We start from the raw sequence: 18,211 nt of genomic DNA, 5'->3' as shown, positions 1-18,211 counted from the left end.
CTCAGAGAGAGAGAGAGGGGGGGTGGGGGACAATTGAGGGCGGTGGTTGGTTGGGATCGGGGCCACCCCCGCCATCCTACCTCACCCTTTGCGCTTCCCCCTCCTCCTCCCTCTCTCTTTCAAAAGCCGAATGAACTGATTTGTAAACTTTGTAAAAGTTGAGGGACACTAGTGAAAAATTACAAAAAGACCCCAGCTGAGCAAATAATCTAAAAACTGCTGAATCATTACTCATTCAACACTTTTTTGACTTAATAATTAAGTTAAATCCCTTTTATTTCGTATTTATTAAACAAGTTTAATCCGGTTGGGATTGGAACAATCAAACACAACCTAAGTTATGGACATTTTCCATCACCCATAAAATTAATGGATTGACTGACTTTTATGGTTTCGTATGTTTGAAACTTCCATCTCATAACAAGTCCAAAAAAATTGTTCATACTGTTTTGATCAGCTTAAAACAAATTTTGAATTAGTGATCCTCTGCTGAAGACATCAAAGTGATGGATACTAGAATTGCCTATTCAAGCCCTAACTAGAAAGCAACTTCTAGTTAGCATGAGATAACCAAGGGCACAACCCCACGCCTTTCTTCAATAGGTTTTGTCTCTGGTCTCTTTCACATGGCGCATCTCTCGGATATTGTCTTCAAAGACCGGGACTTCCTAAAACCGACAGATCAACTAGCTGATTATTACGGATATATTTGAATATAAAATATCAAAATATATGCAAAACTTAATCATCACTTAATTCCTAAAAATATAAAATTAAGTAGCGCAACAGTCTTTGAAAAACGAAGACAAAGAAAGTTCAAGGAGCCTATTCAATCTGTAACCGTAATCAGTCGATTCATCGGCATCTAGTTGACAAATTGACATTGGAAGAGACCTAGCTAAGGGCCCTCGAAGCCAAAGAATTGGTGGTGCAAGGGGTAAACAGGTGGATATTGACCCGACTCTAGATCTCTCTCCATGGCCTACACAAATCTAAAAGCATTGCCGTCGCCATCGCCATCGCCATCGCCATCGCCGTACAATCAAAATTGGGCTGTATGAGATGCTTTGACATAAAGAAAAAGGATAGAAAAATAGAAGAATAGACCCAATTAATTAAAATGAGAAAACAATTAACTAACGTGAGTTAATTCAAGCGGTTTGGCGCTTGTTCCGCTTAAGAAATGTTTCGGACTTGAGTCATTATGAATGTAGAAAATCAATGCTGGGAGGTTTTATCCCTTAATAGACCAACCCGTCTCGATTGGATTCGTCGAGACTCAATTGGACTTCCGGATACCGAATTTCACACTTAAAAAAAGAGAGAGAGAAAACAATTAATTGAGCGAAAATTAATAAATAAGGAGGAAATGGAAGAAAAAGAAAAAGAAAAGAGGGGGGTGAAAATGACAAAAAGGGCAATGGGGGCCCCATCAAAAGGTTCTATTATGTGGAAGATTGGAAGTGGTCGCACATATGCTACCGAAGAACATGATATATGGCAAGAGCATACGATCACTAACATGCACACATGGGAACGACTCCCACTACTCAAACTCAAACTATTCATCTCTCATCATTATTAAAGCAAAGCCCAAGCCATATACCAAAAAAGTACATAAAAAAGAAAAAAAATCACCACGACGAACACGCGAGTTGTTTGTATGAAACTTAATTTGATATATTTCTTTAATTTTTCGAAATACCCTATCTGTCCTGTTAATGATTATTTCATTATATGCGATAATATTGATTTAAGAGAATGACTTTGTGCGAATTTCAATAATGCGTGATACAGTTAATAGAATTTTTTTCGTATTAAAAGGAAAATACAAAATAAGAAATCCTCAATCCCATTCTTTTTTTTTTTATTAACCTATTATCACTAAAATAAAATAGGCCAGCCTTCATGAAGTCCAACCATTTTCCAATTCATTGTTTCTTTTGGATGAAACAAGACATTATGGTCCATACCCTTGTATACTATCTAGCTATCTATTACTAATTTTAAGCAATGGGTGAAACTAAACCAAGAACATGTATATATAGATATATGAGACCCTATACTTAATAATATTGCTACAAATAATTAATTACACGAACACAATCTATCTCACTCATCTGAAGACTCATTTCATTAATAAATATTTTGGCAAATATATATTAGTTAATAAAGTCACTCCCCGAGCATTTGTTTGTTCAATAAACGCTGAGCGAACTTATCATAAGATAGATATTATTAAGTTCCAAACTATATTCTAAACAAAAAATATTAGGTTTCACGGTTTATTTATTATTTTTAACATTAAATAATTAATCAGTAGATTAATTTTCAATTATTGTACCGAACCCTGTGCGATGAGCTTTCTTTCCACCTGATGAGAAGAATCAGAAGATCCTTAAAGTGCCCGAGATGTACGTTCTACTTAATTTCTAATTTTATTAATTGGAAAGGCATGTAGACAGCCTTAGAGAACGTGGAAGCCACAATCGCAAGATCAAATTGTATATGTGAACTTCCACATGTTAAGAATGGAGAAATTAATTATAACCTTGCCACGGTTAAGGATACCTGCTATGTAAAGGGCTGATGGCTTTTCCACTGAGATTCCCCCTAACCAATCAGTCCGAACAATTAATCAATTATTGTGGAAAAATTAGGGCTTCTCACATAATTAATCTTCCTTTAGTTTGAGCTTAATTAATGAGAATATAGGCATTTGAATTCCATGGAGCCTTTATATTCGATGTGCCCTCGATCATAGGTGGCACAACATCGATTTGAAACTTTGGACCGAACTGTCAAGTTGGAGTCTGAAGATTACTGTATATGCTTTTGGGGGATTTTGAATCCCAAACATATTGCTTTATTAATTAATCATCCGTACCGGTTCCATTTTTTCATGAGATTTTTCGGTTTCCGTTAAGCGGAAGAGATTATGAGGCAGGATTATGTGCCTGTAGTGATTGCATTATTGATAGGGTGGGGCCAATCTCATATATATAGCATCTTGGCATATAGTAACCCACTAAGACTACGGATCTAAGACAAATCTTAGATTATTGCAATATGCCAAATTGGAGGATCAATGCCAAATCTCTCTGATATGAGACGGTTTTGATAATACGGGCAGCATTGACGTTTTATGCAATATGGAATTAATTTGTGAATTCCATGTCGTATAATTATATATATAGATATATACACGTATATTCTAATTAATTTTCATGGATTTGTGAATATTATTCTCTTGACTTGAGGTTTCTTATCAACAATGCATGAGCATGGGATGAAACCTTCAATTATTAGCTCACCTCCATGCCCATGACATATATATGCATGGTGTCAACTTCAAATCAACAAATAATAACAATTCATAGTATAAACTTACATTAATTATATATACGTCAATTTAATATTTGTATTCTCTATCATTATATTTTTCATACGTTGGGAGAAAAAAAAAACAAGTATCTTATTTTTCTAATCAAGTAATTACCCGAAGGCTAGCTATAGGCTCTTTTATTTTAAAAAAGAAATCACTTAGCCCGCATTTGGTTCGAGCATTATTAAACTACAGGGAATGTGAAGATTTGATGGAAAGTTTAATTATGGAAATTTTTTCTGAGTTAAGAGTTGAAATGTGAGATTGTTGTGTTTGATAAATTATATTGGATTACAAGGAATGTGGGTGATAATATAATATATGATTTATTTTTGCAGAGATGATTGTGGGTCTCATGACCATAATTTCCGTTGTAATCTAATAATTCCACCTATTTTGAATGCAAAATCTTTACAATAGTTAATTAACTTTTAGAATCTCTGTAAACAAGTGCCGTAAAATATTATGTAAAATTCGAATTTTGCAATATAAAGTTGGAACTTTACATCAAAACAAACGGCCGCTTAGGCCCTTCCTTTCCTTATCCCCACCACCATGCATTTTTTTTTTTTGCAACATTGTGATGCTCTCCTAAAATCCTACATAGGCATAGGTTGTCAAATGTTTTGCCCACGCACATCCAAATCTTGCCCCCAAGATTTGCTACCCAATGTTGGAATTGGATATCATGACACTACTCGTTCCATTATGATCCCATTGGTACATAGGCTAACTGATAAATTCTTGAGAAATATACATCAACATGGTGGAGGGACTATCTTATTATAGTCATTCATAAATCCTATTTATGTTTATATATATTTCAAAAAATTATCATCACATCATATAGTGTAAATTTTTCCAGTCATATCCGCATCTCCATTTTATGTCACAGTATTCTTCATATCGATGACAAAACATTTCAAGCGAGACAATTTGTCAGATCGAAAATCCTAGCTCAATGTTTTAGATTATTCATGTCTAGATTTTCTTAATTAATTCAACACTACTTTTTTACACAAACCCTTCATTGTCTAAACATTTCTAAGCACGAAGTCATGGAGAAATTTTCACAAATATATTGTTATGTCTTGTGAGTTATTTTTATCACATTCACGTGCAAAAGGGTGAGTTAATAATTGAGTTGTAATAGTTGACATCTCTCTCAATCATACCAAACCTTGGTCTTACATAAAATTGCCGGGATCGATGTATATGTGGTATGTATGTATGTGTGTGTATATATATATATATATATTGCAGAAAATGGAGAGGATTAAGAAGGTTGAAATATTGGGAATTTGGGTGGTGTGTGATAATTCCGAGGCGGAGGACTCGGAATCGAGTACACACATGAGATTTTAATATGAAATTTTGACTTTTCTCGTGGGAAACTTGCGCACAAGACATGGATGTATTTTGACTAAGAACATATAAGGTTCACTTCATAGTTCAGACAGTGCAATTTCAACGTTCGTGTCTCTTAAGACTCCGAACTCGTTCATATGTACGTAGTTGCAGGTGAATGGTTATGGATGCTCAGACTGAGAATTGGGTAACGCAAAAAAGAGTTGAAAATCAAGAAAAAGAATAAGAAAATAATTGGAGATGATATTATTAAAACAAAATAGATGTTTCCAAGTATTTAACTAATAATTTCCGCACAGTCATCTGCTTTGGCATTTATACCCCAAAGTTATGCCTCAGTTCCCCATTAATTTTTCCTTGACATAAAATTAATTAATGTCTCCATTAAATGCTTAACTAAGATCTCTTAGCATGATATATAGATATAAAGAAAATAATTTAAATTATAAGATCAGAAAATGGTAGAAGGTAGCAAGCACTTCTTCCGCCACACTTGTCTATCTGTCACAGTGCCAACACAGACAGCACGACCATCTTAATGGGGCTGCGGTTGAACTTCCAACTCACAAGATCATCTTTCTTAACTTACAAATCAAGATTACATAATGTTAATAATTCATATTAATCGATTGATTAATTGATTACCTTTTTTTCCTTTAAAGTTTCTAATATTTATTACTTTTCTCTGTGTTCACATAAATAATAATATTAGTAATGCGCTCTTCTCCACGAGAAAGACAAATTGAATGGCATAATGAGTGTCGACGTGCTCTACTTTTGACACAAGCACTTGAGTGGCCATTTGAGTGCTTTTGCCTTCTTGCCATCTCTGTTCCTCTTTTATTTTTTTCTTTTTTTTCTTTTTTGGATTTCCTTTGCGTTAATTCTTCCCTATATGGGGCTTGGACAAAACTTCATTAATTGATTACATAATTAAAATACAACATTACCAAAGGTATAAGTCACATGCCTGTTGTTAACTAAAGATCATTAACAAGCACTTGCTAGTTTAACCCCAGTGATTTAAGTATACAGGCAGGTACAACCTAATAATGAAAGCATAAATCTCATATTCAGCAAAAAGCAAAAAAAAAAAAATCATATCATGCAACTGGATATGAACCGAGCAATGACAAAAATCACAAACAAACTTCAACCAGAAAAAATAAAATAAAATAAAAAATTCACAAGCGAACGAAATAAGCAAGAGACACACTTGGCATATTCAAATGTACCGTTGAGAACTAAATTATTTTTTAACAATTCTTACGATTTTCAGTTTCATAATAACTTCTAGAGAATCAAAATATTTAAATAAAATAATTATTACACATGTAAATGTAATTTTCGGTGTATTCTCGATATTCAAATTCCAATTAACTCATGACCCAATTTGAGTCATGTTGATATTTTAAATAATAAAATTCTCTCATCTTGAATTTTTTCTATTTACAATAATTAAATTCGAAATCTTATTAATAGGAAATAAATGTTGAATCACATGAATTAATCGAGGTTGATATACAAATGTAATTTCATTTGGTGTCGTTTCCCTTTTTTTTTTTTGACTAATTGAGAACCAAACCCCGCCTCCTCCAAATCGGGCTTTGGGCAGATTACCTGCCCAATCCTAATGACCTCCTCACTCGTCTTTCAAAAAGCAAACGACTCATCGTCAACTTCTGTATGAGTGAGATCGACCACTAAAGCCCCTCTCTTTACACCTAATCTCCAACAAAATTATTGGATGCTTCTTCATTTTCTTCCTTCATTAATTCAAACTAATTAACTTATATATATATATATATAATTTAAGTTGAATTAATTAATTTCATTTAGGTGGGTCGTCGATCACCCATTGGACCTTTAATTCTTTCTTTTTGCAATTTTAGCTAATAAAATATTGATAATTATTTTCAAAAAGGGAGTGGAAGGGATTTTATACGTAGAGCTGCTTGCATCATCTAAATGTTAACATTTCCTCTCCAGGTCCTATTCGAGTCACTGACATCTATATGGGATCTTTTTCCGCTTTTTCTCTGAAGTGGAATATATCCTTTCTATATCAAAGAAGAAAAGTATATCTAATTAAAATGATTCTACGTGTTGCATATAGTAGGACCCCATATATACAGTACAATATGATCTAAGCCATTGGCTAAATTAGAAGTCGGTAAAAGGTGGTTCAACGCATCGTTTCTTTCTTAGTGAACAACAAGGAACTAAACGATCATTTGAATCGGTTTTCGCAATACGCAATCTATTTGGATCTCTGTTCGAAACCATATTGTTGAAGGGGGCGGTGCAATGGAAATAATTAGTGAAGTTACAATACAATAACGCAATGAAAGATTTTATTTATTGAACATTTCGTACATCATATTTGTAAAACTTTCACTAGCCTTTATCTATAATTTAAAATTTCAAACTAATAGTATGTGATATCTGATTTCTTATAAAGATATGAATGTCTTGACAACTTTTGGATGTGGAACAACGAGTCCAACGATATCAAAAGATGATTTCTATTAATGGAACCCAAATTTCTAATAAAAATCTCCCGTACAGTTTCATGAAATACCACACGTACTCCCTCTTTTTAGAATAAGACACTTACCGCCCTAGCATTTACTGATTTGACTACTAACATAGCGCCACATGGGCGATCTTGTTCACTTGACACCCTTCAATATTTACCAAAATAAAAAAAAACATTTTAAGAAAATGAGAAAAAAAAAAAAACATCACAGAGAGGCTATGAGAAGGGAGGAGGAAGAGGGGCGGTGGGAGATCCTCACCGGCCATCGGTGCCCCTCTCCCCCACCCTCCACCTTTGAGCGATTTCGTTGGAGACCTATCAAGCTTCCGATGACCTCGTCTGAGAGGGGCGATGGGAACCTTTTTAAAATTTTATTTTTAAAATAAAGTTATTTTATATTTTGAAAAGTATATTAAGGTGTCATATCAGTAAGATCGCACATGTGGCACTATATCAGTTGAAAACTCAGCAAATTCAGTGATGATAAGAGTCCTATTTTAGAAGGAGAAAATGCGCGTATAGTATATTTTATAAAACTACAAAGAGGTCCGCGTGTTATTTATCTTTTTAGGTAGATTAGGGGGCAGAACTCGAAAACAAAAAACTTAAACAGAAACGAAACGGGGTAAAGCGGCCCCTGCAATATTGCCTAACAGCAGTGAGAGCACCCCGTTAGGAGCTGAATGAAGAATATGCGTCCCCAAGAGAAGATCAATCGCCCTCTTCGACAATCAATCTGCGTAAGTATTCCCTTCCCGATATATATGTTGGATGCGGTCCGCGTTCCATAAAAAAAAAAAAACACACGCCCGCGCATACGTATACTTGATCATAAATGGCTTACCAGCAAGACTCGTGAGGGAATGTAAAAAATGTACCACGTAGCGTGAACAATGTCATCGATCCGCTGTAAATGCCACCAACTGTTGCAAAATGGAGACAAAAACTCTCTAACTTTTGGGTTTGCTGTCAGAAACGACTTTGGTGTTAAATTTATTGACAGTTTCCACATTTGTCAATTCGTAATCTCCACTCTTTTGCAATTCCTTCCTCGTTCTTTGTTGGTCCTAAATTTATGTCAGCTCAGCTCGACAAGCAAGAGATTTTTATCCAATAATAACCGGCAAGAACAAGAACAATATTAGCACCATTAAATTAGGCATCATGACCCCATATAACTAGTTCGATATTTAACGAAGATCTTAACTGTAAATATATACTATATATATATATATATTTCTACTTTTCTTTTTAAATTTCTTCAAAGAAAAAACAAATAGAACAGAGCATAACAGATGTTAATCATCGGCGTATACAAAGGCACACTTTATGCTGGTCTTTGGTATATAACTTTTGGGCGTTACATTTTTAAAATATAAAAACTGCAAGCACCTTAGTGGGAAGTTATTAATGAACTATTTCAAACCTGCAAATTGCGTGACCAAAAGCAGCTTCCCTCTCTGTTCTGTTCTTCACCCTAGTCATGATTATTTATTCTGAAAATAGGATTATTTATTTAAACTGTGATTAATTAATTCAGTAACAAAACTTTGAGAGAATACAGTACGCTGACTTTACTAATGAAAAGACGCAAAATTAGTTTAGCAGAGAGGGGGGGCGGAGGGGCGAGGGGCTGCACCTAAATTAAATTACATATTTTGCTGTCATTTTCATTAAGGAATCTACCGATGGAGGAATCCCAAGATTTGTCCACGATTTGCTTCCAAATTTTGTCTAATTATTGGAGAACCCCCTTTTCCTTCTCAAATCAAAAGAAAAAAGAAAAATCTCCCACTAGGTGACTTCCTCGATAATCGATGTTAATTGGTGCTTGTAAAGTAAGATCGATCGAGCAATATGAGGTATACGTACATGTCTCTCGACTTGACACCATAAATTTGGCATAACTCTACTTCCAACTCGACCCCACACGAATCCAATGAGCAAATCACGAGCAAGGGCTCAACAGGGCCAAGTCGAGCTCAAGTTTTGAAGTTACAAGCAGAAAGTATACGTCATGTATTGATCAGTCATTTTTCATCGAATCCTTCTCATCATCTGATTTCTGCTCGTATGTCCGTAATAGACTAACGCAATTTACAGTTGGGTCAACTATTGTGTTGACAACTTTGTTAAAAAATAAGTGAAAAATTAGAATTCGGGCACAATCACTATCAAAATGATATTACTCAATTCCCACATGTGCGCAGGATAATTCTTCTTCTTGTTTAAAATAATAATGGATTATCAGAAGATTCAGAGATCGATAAATAGTAAAATGGGAACAAATGCTACCCAAGTTTGAATGGTCTAAACTGTCTGTCTAGCTGTTTTCTTTGTTTATTTAATGTTCTACTGCAGACATGGAAATTAATGTATGCAGATTTAACCAAAAAAAAAAAAAAACTTACGAATACATACAGCAAGCAAACTCCATTTGCATCCACAGAGACACGGCCTTTGTCTTGTGGCGGGTTCTCTGACAATTAGATACAAGTCATCAGTCAACACGCGATAACTGATACAGATCTTCCCTCCAACCTCTGCTCCTGTTCTGGTCCTGCCATGGGTTTGAGAAAATGTGTCGACTTTAACTGTTCCAACAAGAACTTCCATTACCGGAGCACCATATCAATAAATACTTTGGCCGGAAATGGCGTAAGGGAAATATTTCCCGATCTACGTGTCGGTATACAAGAAGCTTCGAAGGATTGTGGATGGCTCGTAAGTGGAACTACGCATCATGTGTCATCTGTAACTAATGCGACTTGTAAGTGGAACTATGCATCATGTGTCATCTGTAAGTAATGCGAAACTGATCGGGTTACGCCCGGATTAATACGGGGGGCATTCATTAATATGCTCAGTCATTGTTCGAGATTGGAATCGATATAAAGATGGTTTCTTATTAGAAAAAAGAAGATGGAAAAAAGCTTTAAAAAACGATCTTTATTAGGTTATATTGTATCGTGCTTCAATCTGAGATGCAATGCAAAGCAGAGGATGATAAAGATCGCCGGATTTACAAGGGACAGAGGGAGAAAGAGAGAAGATGGGACGGACCCCGAAATAACGATATGGAAGATCTTTCCTCTACAAGCTTTCTTTCTTCTCTTTCTCTCACCGACCGCCCGTACCCTTCTTCGATTTCCCTAACTTGCTATGGAAGCCAAAGGGCTCGAGGAATTGATGTGGGGGGAATTGATTGAAAACGCTGCACCATCCCCCCTTATAAAAATCGAAAATAAAAATTTCAACTTTGAAGCCAATGATCGGTGCCAAATCGTTGAAAAGATAAAATATTGGGATAAAAGAAGGATTTTTCTTAATCAAGATAGGCCATCAGCTTATTAGATGAGACTAGCGATGCAATGACTTGATCTTGACATGAATTCGTATTCTTGTGCTGCAAATAAAGTCCGTCGCAGGAGAGAAATTTACCTTATCGTTAAAAGAACGATTTTTATAAGTACATTTTATGGGGATGTAATGAACCTGTTTCCAGTCAAAATCCCATCGCCCAAGTGTCTCACACCACAGTGTTCTTTGTCGGGTGGAGGATCAAAGTCCTCTCCCCACTTCTCTCTCTCTCTCTATCTCTACGGTCTTTGTTTGCTCAGTTAAGTATTTAGCAGTTGCTTATGTTAGGCTCTGCTCATCTCTCCATGCCGTCGCTTTCCGTGTTTTTTACTGAACCAGCAAGCTCAAGTTGAAACCCACTTGACTGTCTGTACCACCCTCCCCATTCATAAAATCCTGATTGCTTCTCTCCTCTGCTAACCCAACCCAAGGAGGCAAAGATTATATGTGAAACAAGCTAATCATTCATCGATCACCCATAAAACAGAGCAAGAACCCAGAGAGCCAGAGCAGGTCTCATCTCATGTTGTTGGGTTACTGTAAAAGATGCGTTTTTTAACGGTATAAATCATGATTAGCCCTCTAAATCTCTTTCCTTTTTGTGTTTCCACAGTTCAATAAAGGGAGAGGAAAAACACAGGCACATGAGCTCAAAAGCCAGATAGGGTGGGGGAAGAGAGAGAGAGAGAGAGAGAGAGAGAGAGAGAGAGGAGAAGACGGAGCTTTGTTTCATAATAGAACTGAGCTAAATAAAGAAAATTACACAAGAGGGTGAGTTTTAAAGCAAATGTCAGCTGATACTCAGCAGGAGATAAGGACGATTGAGCAGTGGAGATGGTCAGAAATGCAAGGCCTGGAGCTCTTGTCCCCTCCTAATTCCTCCTCCGACCCTTTTAAGCCCAATCCTCCTCCTCCTTCTTCTCCTTCGCCATTAGCGCCAGCCGCTGATAACACTTCAAGACTGGACCCGGAGGCCCCGACCCAACAGAACCCCCAACAAGAAGCAGCACACACAGCAGCAGCAGGGAGAACAGGAATGGAGCCTCGTCCACCCCCTAATTCTATCGAGCAGCCAAAGGCGGACGGCACCGGCGGTAGCAATAGTGGTAGTGGTGGTAGCAATACTAACTCAAGTGGCGCGGAGAAGCCCAAAGATGTTCAGGCTGTTGGGTTCGGCGAGCTCTTTAGATTCGCCGACGGGCTCGACTATGTCCTGATGGGGATCGGGTCAGTCGGGGCAATCGTTCATGGCTGCTCCTTGCCCCTGTTCCTGCGGTTCTTCGCCGATCTCGTTAACTCGTTCGGGTCGTACGCGAATGATGTCGACAAGATGACGCAGGAGGTCCTCAAGGTAAGCGGAAATCAAACCGAGATATGCCCAATACATCACCATTAAGCGTGAAACAGTGCTCACCTCCCGTGATTGCTGAAGTTTCTTTCTTTTGCTTCCTTGTGACTGAATTGCAGTATGCATTCTACTTTCTGGTGGTGGGTGCTGCGATTTGGGCATCTTCTTGGGCAGGTAAGAACCCAAAGACACGACAAGTATCGATGGTTTTCGGCAATCGAATCGACCAAATTTACTGATGAGCTAATGCTCGGGGTTTGCAGAGATATCATGTTGGATGTGGACAGGGGAGAGGCAGACGACGAGGATGAGGATCAAGTACCTCGAGGCAGCTCTGAACCAAGACATTCAGTTCTTCGACACGGATGTCCGAACCTCCGACGTGGTCTTCGCCATCAACACTGACGCTGTCATGGTCCAGGACGCCATTAGCGAGAAGGTCTCAACTTCACTCAGAAAAGATGCAAAACTTTCCCCTAATCCATTTCTGGGTATTCCGTCAATGAAGGTTCTGACTTGTTGATTGCGTGCAGCTGGGCAACTTCATGCACTACATGGCGACATTCGTCTCCGGGTTCGTGGTGGGCTTCACCGCCGTGTGGCAGTTGGCTCTCGTCACGCTCGCGGTGGTCCCTCTGATCGCCGTTATCGGGGGCATCCACACCACCACGCTCGCGAAGCTGTCGGCGAAGAGCCAGGAAGCTCTCTCCCAGGCCGGAAACATAGTCGAGCAGGTAACGGGGCCGGCGACCGGCCGGGCATTTCGTTGAACAGTTGGTTTGCGGGATTCTGTTTCTGCCCTTTTTCTTTCACTCCGTTCCGGCGGCTGATTTCGGGTGGGGATTGCAGACGGTGGTCCAAATCCGGGTGGTCCTGGGGTTCGTTGGAGAGTCGAGAGCGCTGCAGGCCTACTCGGCGGCGCTGAAGGTGGCGCAAAGGCTGGGATACAGGAGCGGGTTCGCCAAGGGGATGGGGCTAGGCGCCACCTACTTCGTCGTCTTCTGCTGCTACGCGCTTCTTCTCTGGTACGGCGGCTATCTCGTCCGCCACCACTACACTAATGGCGGCCTCGCCATCGCCACCATGTTCGCTGTCATGATCGGTGGACTGTAAGCACTCTTCCCCAAAAAGAAATTATTCTTTTCTTTGGTTTAATTTTTTTAAAAAAATTTTGAGGAATTTTATTTAATTTTTCCTTTTCGTGTTGAATTCAGGGCTCTGGGACAATCTGCCCCGAGCATGGCTGCATTTGCAAAGGCTCGAGTTGCAGCTGCGAAAATCTTCCGGATAATCGACCACAAGCCTGCCATAGACAAGAACGGCAAGACCGGCCTTGAGTTGGACTCTGTCACTGGACAGGTTGATCTGAAAAATGTGGACTTCTGTTACCCGTCGAGGCCCGATGTTCGGATCCTCAATGACTTCTCACTGACCGTCCCTGCTGGGAAAACCATAGCCTTGGTCGGGAGCAGCGGCTCCGGTAAAAGCACTGTAGTTTCCCTCATTGAGAGGTTCTACGATCCTACCTCAGGTAACGTCCTTAAGTTCTTCCATTTTCTCCCACTCCAATTGTGTTTAGAATTAGATTCTTTTGCGGTCCATTATTTGGATAGCTATCATCTCATTAGCTAATATTCGAGGATGTTGGATTTTATGAAAATGCAGTTGAGTAGGAACCGGACAACCTTTTGTTGCTTGTAGCCCGGTTTTCTATTTTCATGGAAATGGATGAAAAACACTGCAGTCCTCAGGTCCTGGATCTCGATCGAATTGAGTTTTGTACTGGGTTCCAGCTTGCTGCTTTCCTGCGGAAAATGTGTTTTCTAAGTTCCTTCTTTTTGGTCTTATCTGAGAAAATCTAAGAACATTTTCTCGTACTTCCACTAGCTGAACACATCTCGTGAACTGCAATACGTTTCTAGTTAACTTTTCTATCATGTTTCGCAAGAAAATGAAAAGGGTCTAGCTTTCAGAAACTAAAGTAGAGATATTTCTTTGAAGTGAATGTGGAAAGTTCTCCTGTCTATGATCAGGGCAAGTTCTGCTCGATGGGCATGACATAAAGACAATGAAGCTGAAATGGCTGAGAGAGCAAATAGGGCTAGTGAGCCAGGAGCCTGCACTGTTCGCAACCACCATTAAGGAGAACATCCTTCTAGGCCGCCCCAGTGCCAATCAGGTCGAGATCGAGGAGGCCGCCAGAGTTGCCAATGCTCATTCCTTCATCGTCAAGCTCCCAGATGGTTTTGACACTCAGGTACATCGTGAAAAGCAGAAACCCGAAAATTCTTCCTTGTCTTGTTATGGAAAACGTTTCAGTTACCTGAGCTGAACTTTCATGTGATTTCTTCAATTTTCCTTTTTGATAGGTGTGCTTGAATATGGGTTTTTTCCCCCGAAAAATTTTCATGGTTCTTGTTACGGAACTGTTGAGTTTCATTGACAACCGTTAGACTGGGGGCAAGTGGTCCACTTGCTAAACATGGAGCCTCATCCGACGGTTGTTGATGGGGCGTAACGGCTCCGCGACAGAAGCGTAGAAAAAACTCTGTTTTTTTTTTCTCTTGGTTTAGTCACTTTAATAGGGACAAGGGAAACGATTAGGAAACTGAGACTGTGGATGAAAGTAAAGAGATTAGATTATTTTTGTCTCTATGTCAGATGATTAAGGAGGGGAGGTGGGTCTAAGGAGTGGGTGAAGAGTGTGAAGTCTAAGATTTCTAAAGTGAAGATATATAAATCATGGATTTTGACTAATGGAGTGTGGTCCAGTCTGGTTGGACTTTTTAGGGCTCATTAATTATTGCATTGCTTTGAAAATGTTTACTGGGTGTGTCATTATTTATCTGGTCAACAAACAGGACTTGAAAGGAAATATTTCTTATTATTATTTAGAAATAAACTAATATTTATATATATATATATATATGTTATTTAAATGTCAATGGATGGTGGGATGTGGCCGGTCATGCTTATGCATGATGATTGCTTTGGTCAACTATGCATGTGCATGTATCATGGACAAGTTCTCTTATGTCAAGCTCAAGTTGAGGCGGAGGAAGCTAATGTTGTTTCAAAGGAATAATATGATTTCGTAGCTAGGTTGATCCGGGGGACTAAGTGCTTTCGAATAAATATATAAGGAAAAGATATTGATATTTTAGGGGTTTCGCTTGAAGTGCTAGCATTACATCGAAGTAAACAGTGAAGGTGATCGGTGATGTAATTCTGCTCATATCAATTGAATAGTTGGATTCTTTCGTTTGCAACAAAAGAACGATCACTGAATAAGGTGGCATGAAATTCTTGCTCGATACTCAGAATGGCAACTGATGAAAAAGTGTAAACGTGCATTGAAATGGCCAGGTCGGGGAGAGAGGTCTGCAGCTCTCGGGAGGTCAGAAGCAGAGGATAGCCATTGCGAGAGCAATGCTTAAGAATCCTGCGATTCTGCTCTTAGATGAGGCAACGAGTGCATTGGATGCAGAATCAGAGAAGCTGGTCCAGGAAGCTCTCGACCGGTTCATGATAGGGAGGACAACCCTTGTGATTGCCCATCGCCTTTCAACCATCCGTAAGGCCGACCTCGTTGCCGTGCTTCAGCAGGGGAGTGTTTCCGAGATTGGGACCCATGACGAGCTGATGGCTGAGGGCGAGAATGGAGTATATGCAAAGCTGATCCGCATGCAAGAGATAGCCCACGAGACTGCCCTCAACAATGCTAGGAAGAGCAGCGCTCGGTAATTCGATCGATTTTAACCTCTTTTTTTTTTTTCTTGGCAATACCTTTACTTTATCCACAAGTAATATTTTTCTCTCCTTTTCCTTTTTCCAAATGCAGGCCTTCTAGTGCAAGGAACTCGGTCAGCTCACCGATCATTGCGCGGAACTCCTCCTATGGGAGATCGCCTTACTCCCGCAGGCTCTCTGACTTCTCCACTTCTGACTTCAGTCTCTCCCTTGACGCCTCGTACCCTAACTACCGCCTCGAGAAGCTCGCCTTCAAGGACCAGGCAAGCTCCTTCTGGCGCCTTGCAAAGATGAACTCCCCCGAGTGGGTCTATGCCCTAGTAGGGTCCATTGGCTCGGTGGTTTGCGGGTCCCTCAGTGCCTTTTTTGCCTATGTCCTGAGTGCAGTCCTCAGTGTTTACTATAATCCTAACCACCGCTACATGAGCCGAGAGATAGCAAAGTATTGCTACCTCCTCATCGGGCTCTCCTCAGCAGCCCTTCTGTTCAACACACTCCAGCACTTCTTCTGGGACATCGTTGGTGAGAATCTAACAAAACGGGTCCGAGAGAAGATGTTCTCAGCTGTTCTTAAGAATGAGATGGCTTGGTTTGATCAGGAGGAGAATGAGAGCGCCAGGGTTGCAGCAAGGCTTGCTCTCGATGCGAACAATGTGAGGTCAGCTATTGGAGACCGAATCTCAGTGATTGTTCAGAACACAGCCCTCATGTTGGTCGCATGCACTGCTGGGTTCGTTTTGCAGTGGCGTCTTGCCCTTGTGCTCGTTGCCGTATTCCCAGTGGTTGTTGCTGCCACCGTTTTGCAGGTAAGAATTATTTCCCATAGATTAATAGAAAACAGTAGGTTATGAAGAACATGTATCTGAAGAAGCTTAAAAATATAGTCCAACTGATTTACTTGTGGTTGCTTGACTGTGGACAGAAAATGTTTATGACCGGTTTCTCGGGAGATCTCGAAGCTTCCCATGCTAAGGCCACACAGCTAGCAGGGGAGGCCATAGCCAACATGAGAACTGTTGCAGCCTTCAATTCTGAGATGAAGATCGTCGGCCTTTTCTCCTTAAGCCTTCAGACCCCTCTTCGCCGATGCTTTTGGAAGGGGCAGATTGCTGGGAGTGGATTTGGAGTGGCCCAGTTTTGCCTGTATGCCTCCTATGCTCTTGGGCTGTGGTATGCCTCCTGGCTTGTGAAGCATGGCATCTCAGATTTCTCAAAGACCATTCGCGTCTTCATGGTTCTCATGGTCTCAGCCAATGGAGCAGCCGAGACCCTTACCCTTGCCCCCGATTTCATCAAGGGTGGCCGGGCCATGAGGTCGGTCTTCGAGCTTCTTGACCGTAAGACTGAAATTGACCCAGATGATCCTGACACTGCCCCAGTCCCTGATAGGCTCCGAGGAGAGATTGAGTTCAAGCATGTCGACTTCTCCTATCCATCCCGCCCTGACATCCCAGTCTTCCATGACTTGAGCTTCCGCGCCCGGGCAGCGAAGACCCTTGCCCTTGTGGGCCCCAGTGGGTGTGGGAAAAGCTCAGTGATTGCTCTGATCCAGCGGTTCTATGACCCATCCTCTGGGCGGGTAATGATCGATGGGAAGGACATCCGAAAGTATAACCTCAAGTCTTTAAGGAAGCACATCGCCATGGTTCCACAAGAGCCCTGCCTGTTTGCAACTAGTATTTACGAGAACATTGCCTATGGCCATGAATCCGTCTCAGAAGCTGAGATAATCGAGGCTGCGACCTTAGCAAACGCCCACAAGTTCATCTCCTCATTGCCTGATGGATATAAGACATTTGTTGGGGAGAGAGGGGTACAACTATCGGGAGGGCAGAAGCAGAGAGTTGCCATTGCGAGAGCTCTTGTGAGGAAAGCTGAGCTGATGCTCCTTGACGAGGCAACTAGCGCCCTTGATGCTGAGTCGGAGAAGTCGGTCCAGGAGGCCCTGGACCGGGCCTGCTCAGGGAGGACCACGATTGTGGTAGCCCACAGGCTATCAACCATCAGGAATGCTCACGTGATTGCTGTGATCGATGATGGGAAAGTAGCTGAGCAAGGATCCCACTCGCACCTACTCAAAAATTATCCCGATGGCTGTTATGCTCGAATGATACAGCTGCAGAGGTTCACACATAGTCAGGTCATTGGGATGACTTCAGGATCGACTTCCTCAAGGCCCCGAGAGGACGGGGAGAGAGAAGGCTAATCGGAAACTTTGAACTAAAAGGAGTATTTTTCTAGTATACCCGCCCATATTTTTGTCTTTGGCAGTTAAATCTTTTGGTCCTCTGTCTGGGTTATAGTATAGTCATCATGTGTATTAATTTATCTCAAATTTTTGTTCCATATATGTTTCCGTTCCCTCATGAATCCACCCTTCAAGAAAATGAAAGTGATTGAGGCTTCTTTTAGATGGCAATGCCGAGACTCGTGTTGTTCGTTGCTCACGACTGAAACATTC

The 18,211-nt window shown here is 40.3% G+C and overlaps 1 protein-coding gene across 2 annotated transcripts; it reads left to right on the top strand.

The window, feature by feature from the left end:
- Positions 1-11,017: 11,017 nt before the first annotated feature.
- Positions 11,018-18,169, top strand: LOC116195264 (ABC transporter B family member 1). 2 transcript variants are annotated; one of them, XM_031524324.1, is made up of 11 exons: positions 11,018-11,165; positions 11,266-12,003; positions 12,120-12,174; positions 12,264-12,439; positions 12,534-12,734; positions 12,850-13,109; positions 13,215-13,531; positions 14,034-14,257; positions 15,367-15,740; positions 15,842-16,556; positions 16,673-17,956. In XM_031524324.1, exons 2-11 carry the CDS (start codon positions 11,440-11,442, stop codon positions 17,954-17,956), a joined length of 4,170 nt encoding a protein of 1,389 aa, XP_031380184.1. In that variant the 5' UTR covers positions 11,018-11,165; positions 11,266-11,439. The 2 variants fall into 2 exon arrangements, with proteins under 2 accessions (XP_031380184.1, XP_031380185.1); XM_031524325.1 differs by lacking the exon at positions 11,018-11,165 and having other exon boundaries at positions 11,440-12,003; positions 16,673-18,169.
- Positions 18,170-18,211: the final 42 nt, after the last annotated feature.

The sequence above is a fragment of the Punica granatum genome, chromosome 2 (assembly GCF_007655135.1).
Source record: "Punica granatum isolate Tunisia-2019 chromosome 2, ASM765513v2, whole genome shotgun sequence".
Taxonomy (NCBI): Eukaryota; Viridiplantae; Streptophyta; class Magnoliopsida; order Myrtales; family Lythraceae; genus Punica; species Punica granatum.
This window is presented reverse-complemented; position numbering and strand designations above follow the sequence as displayed.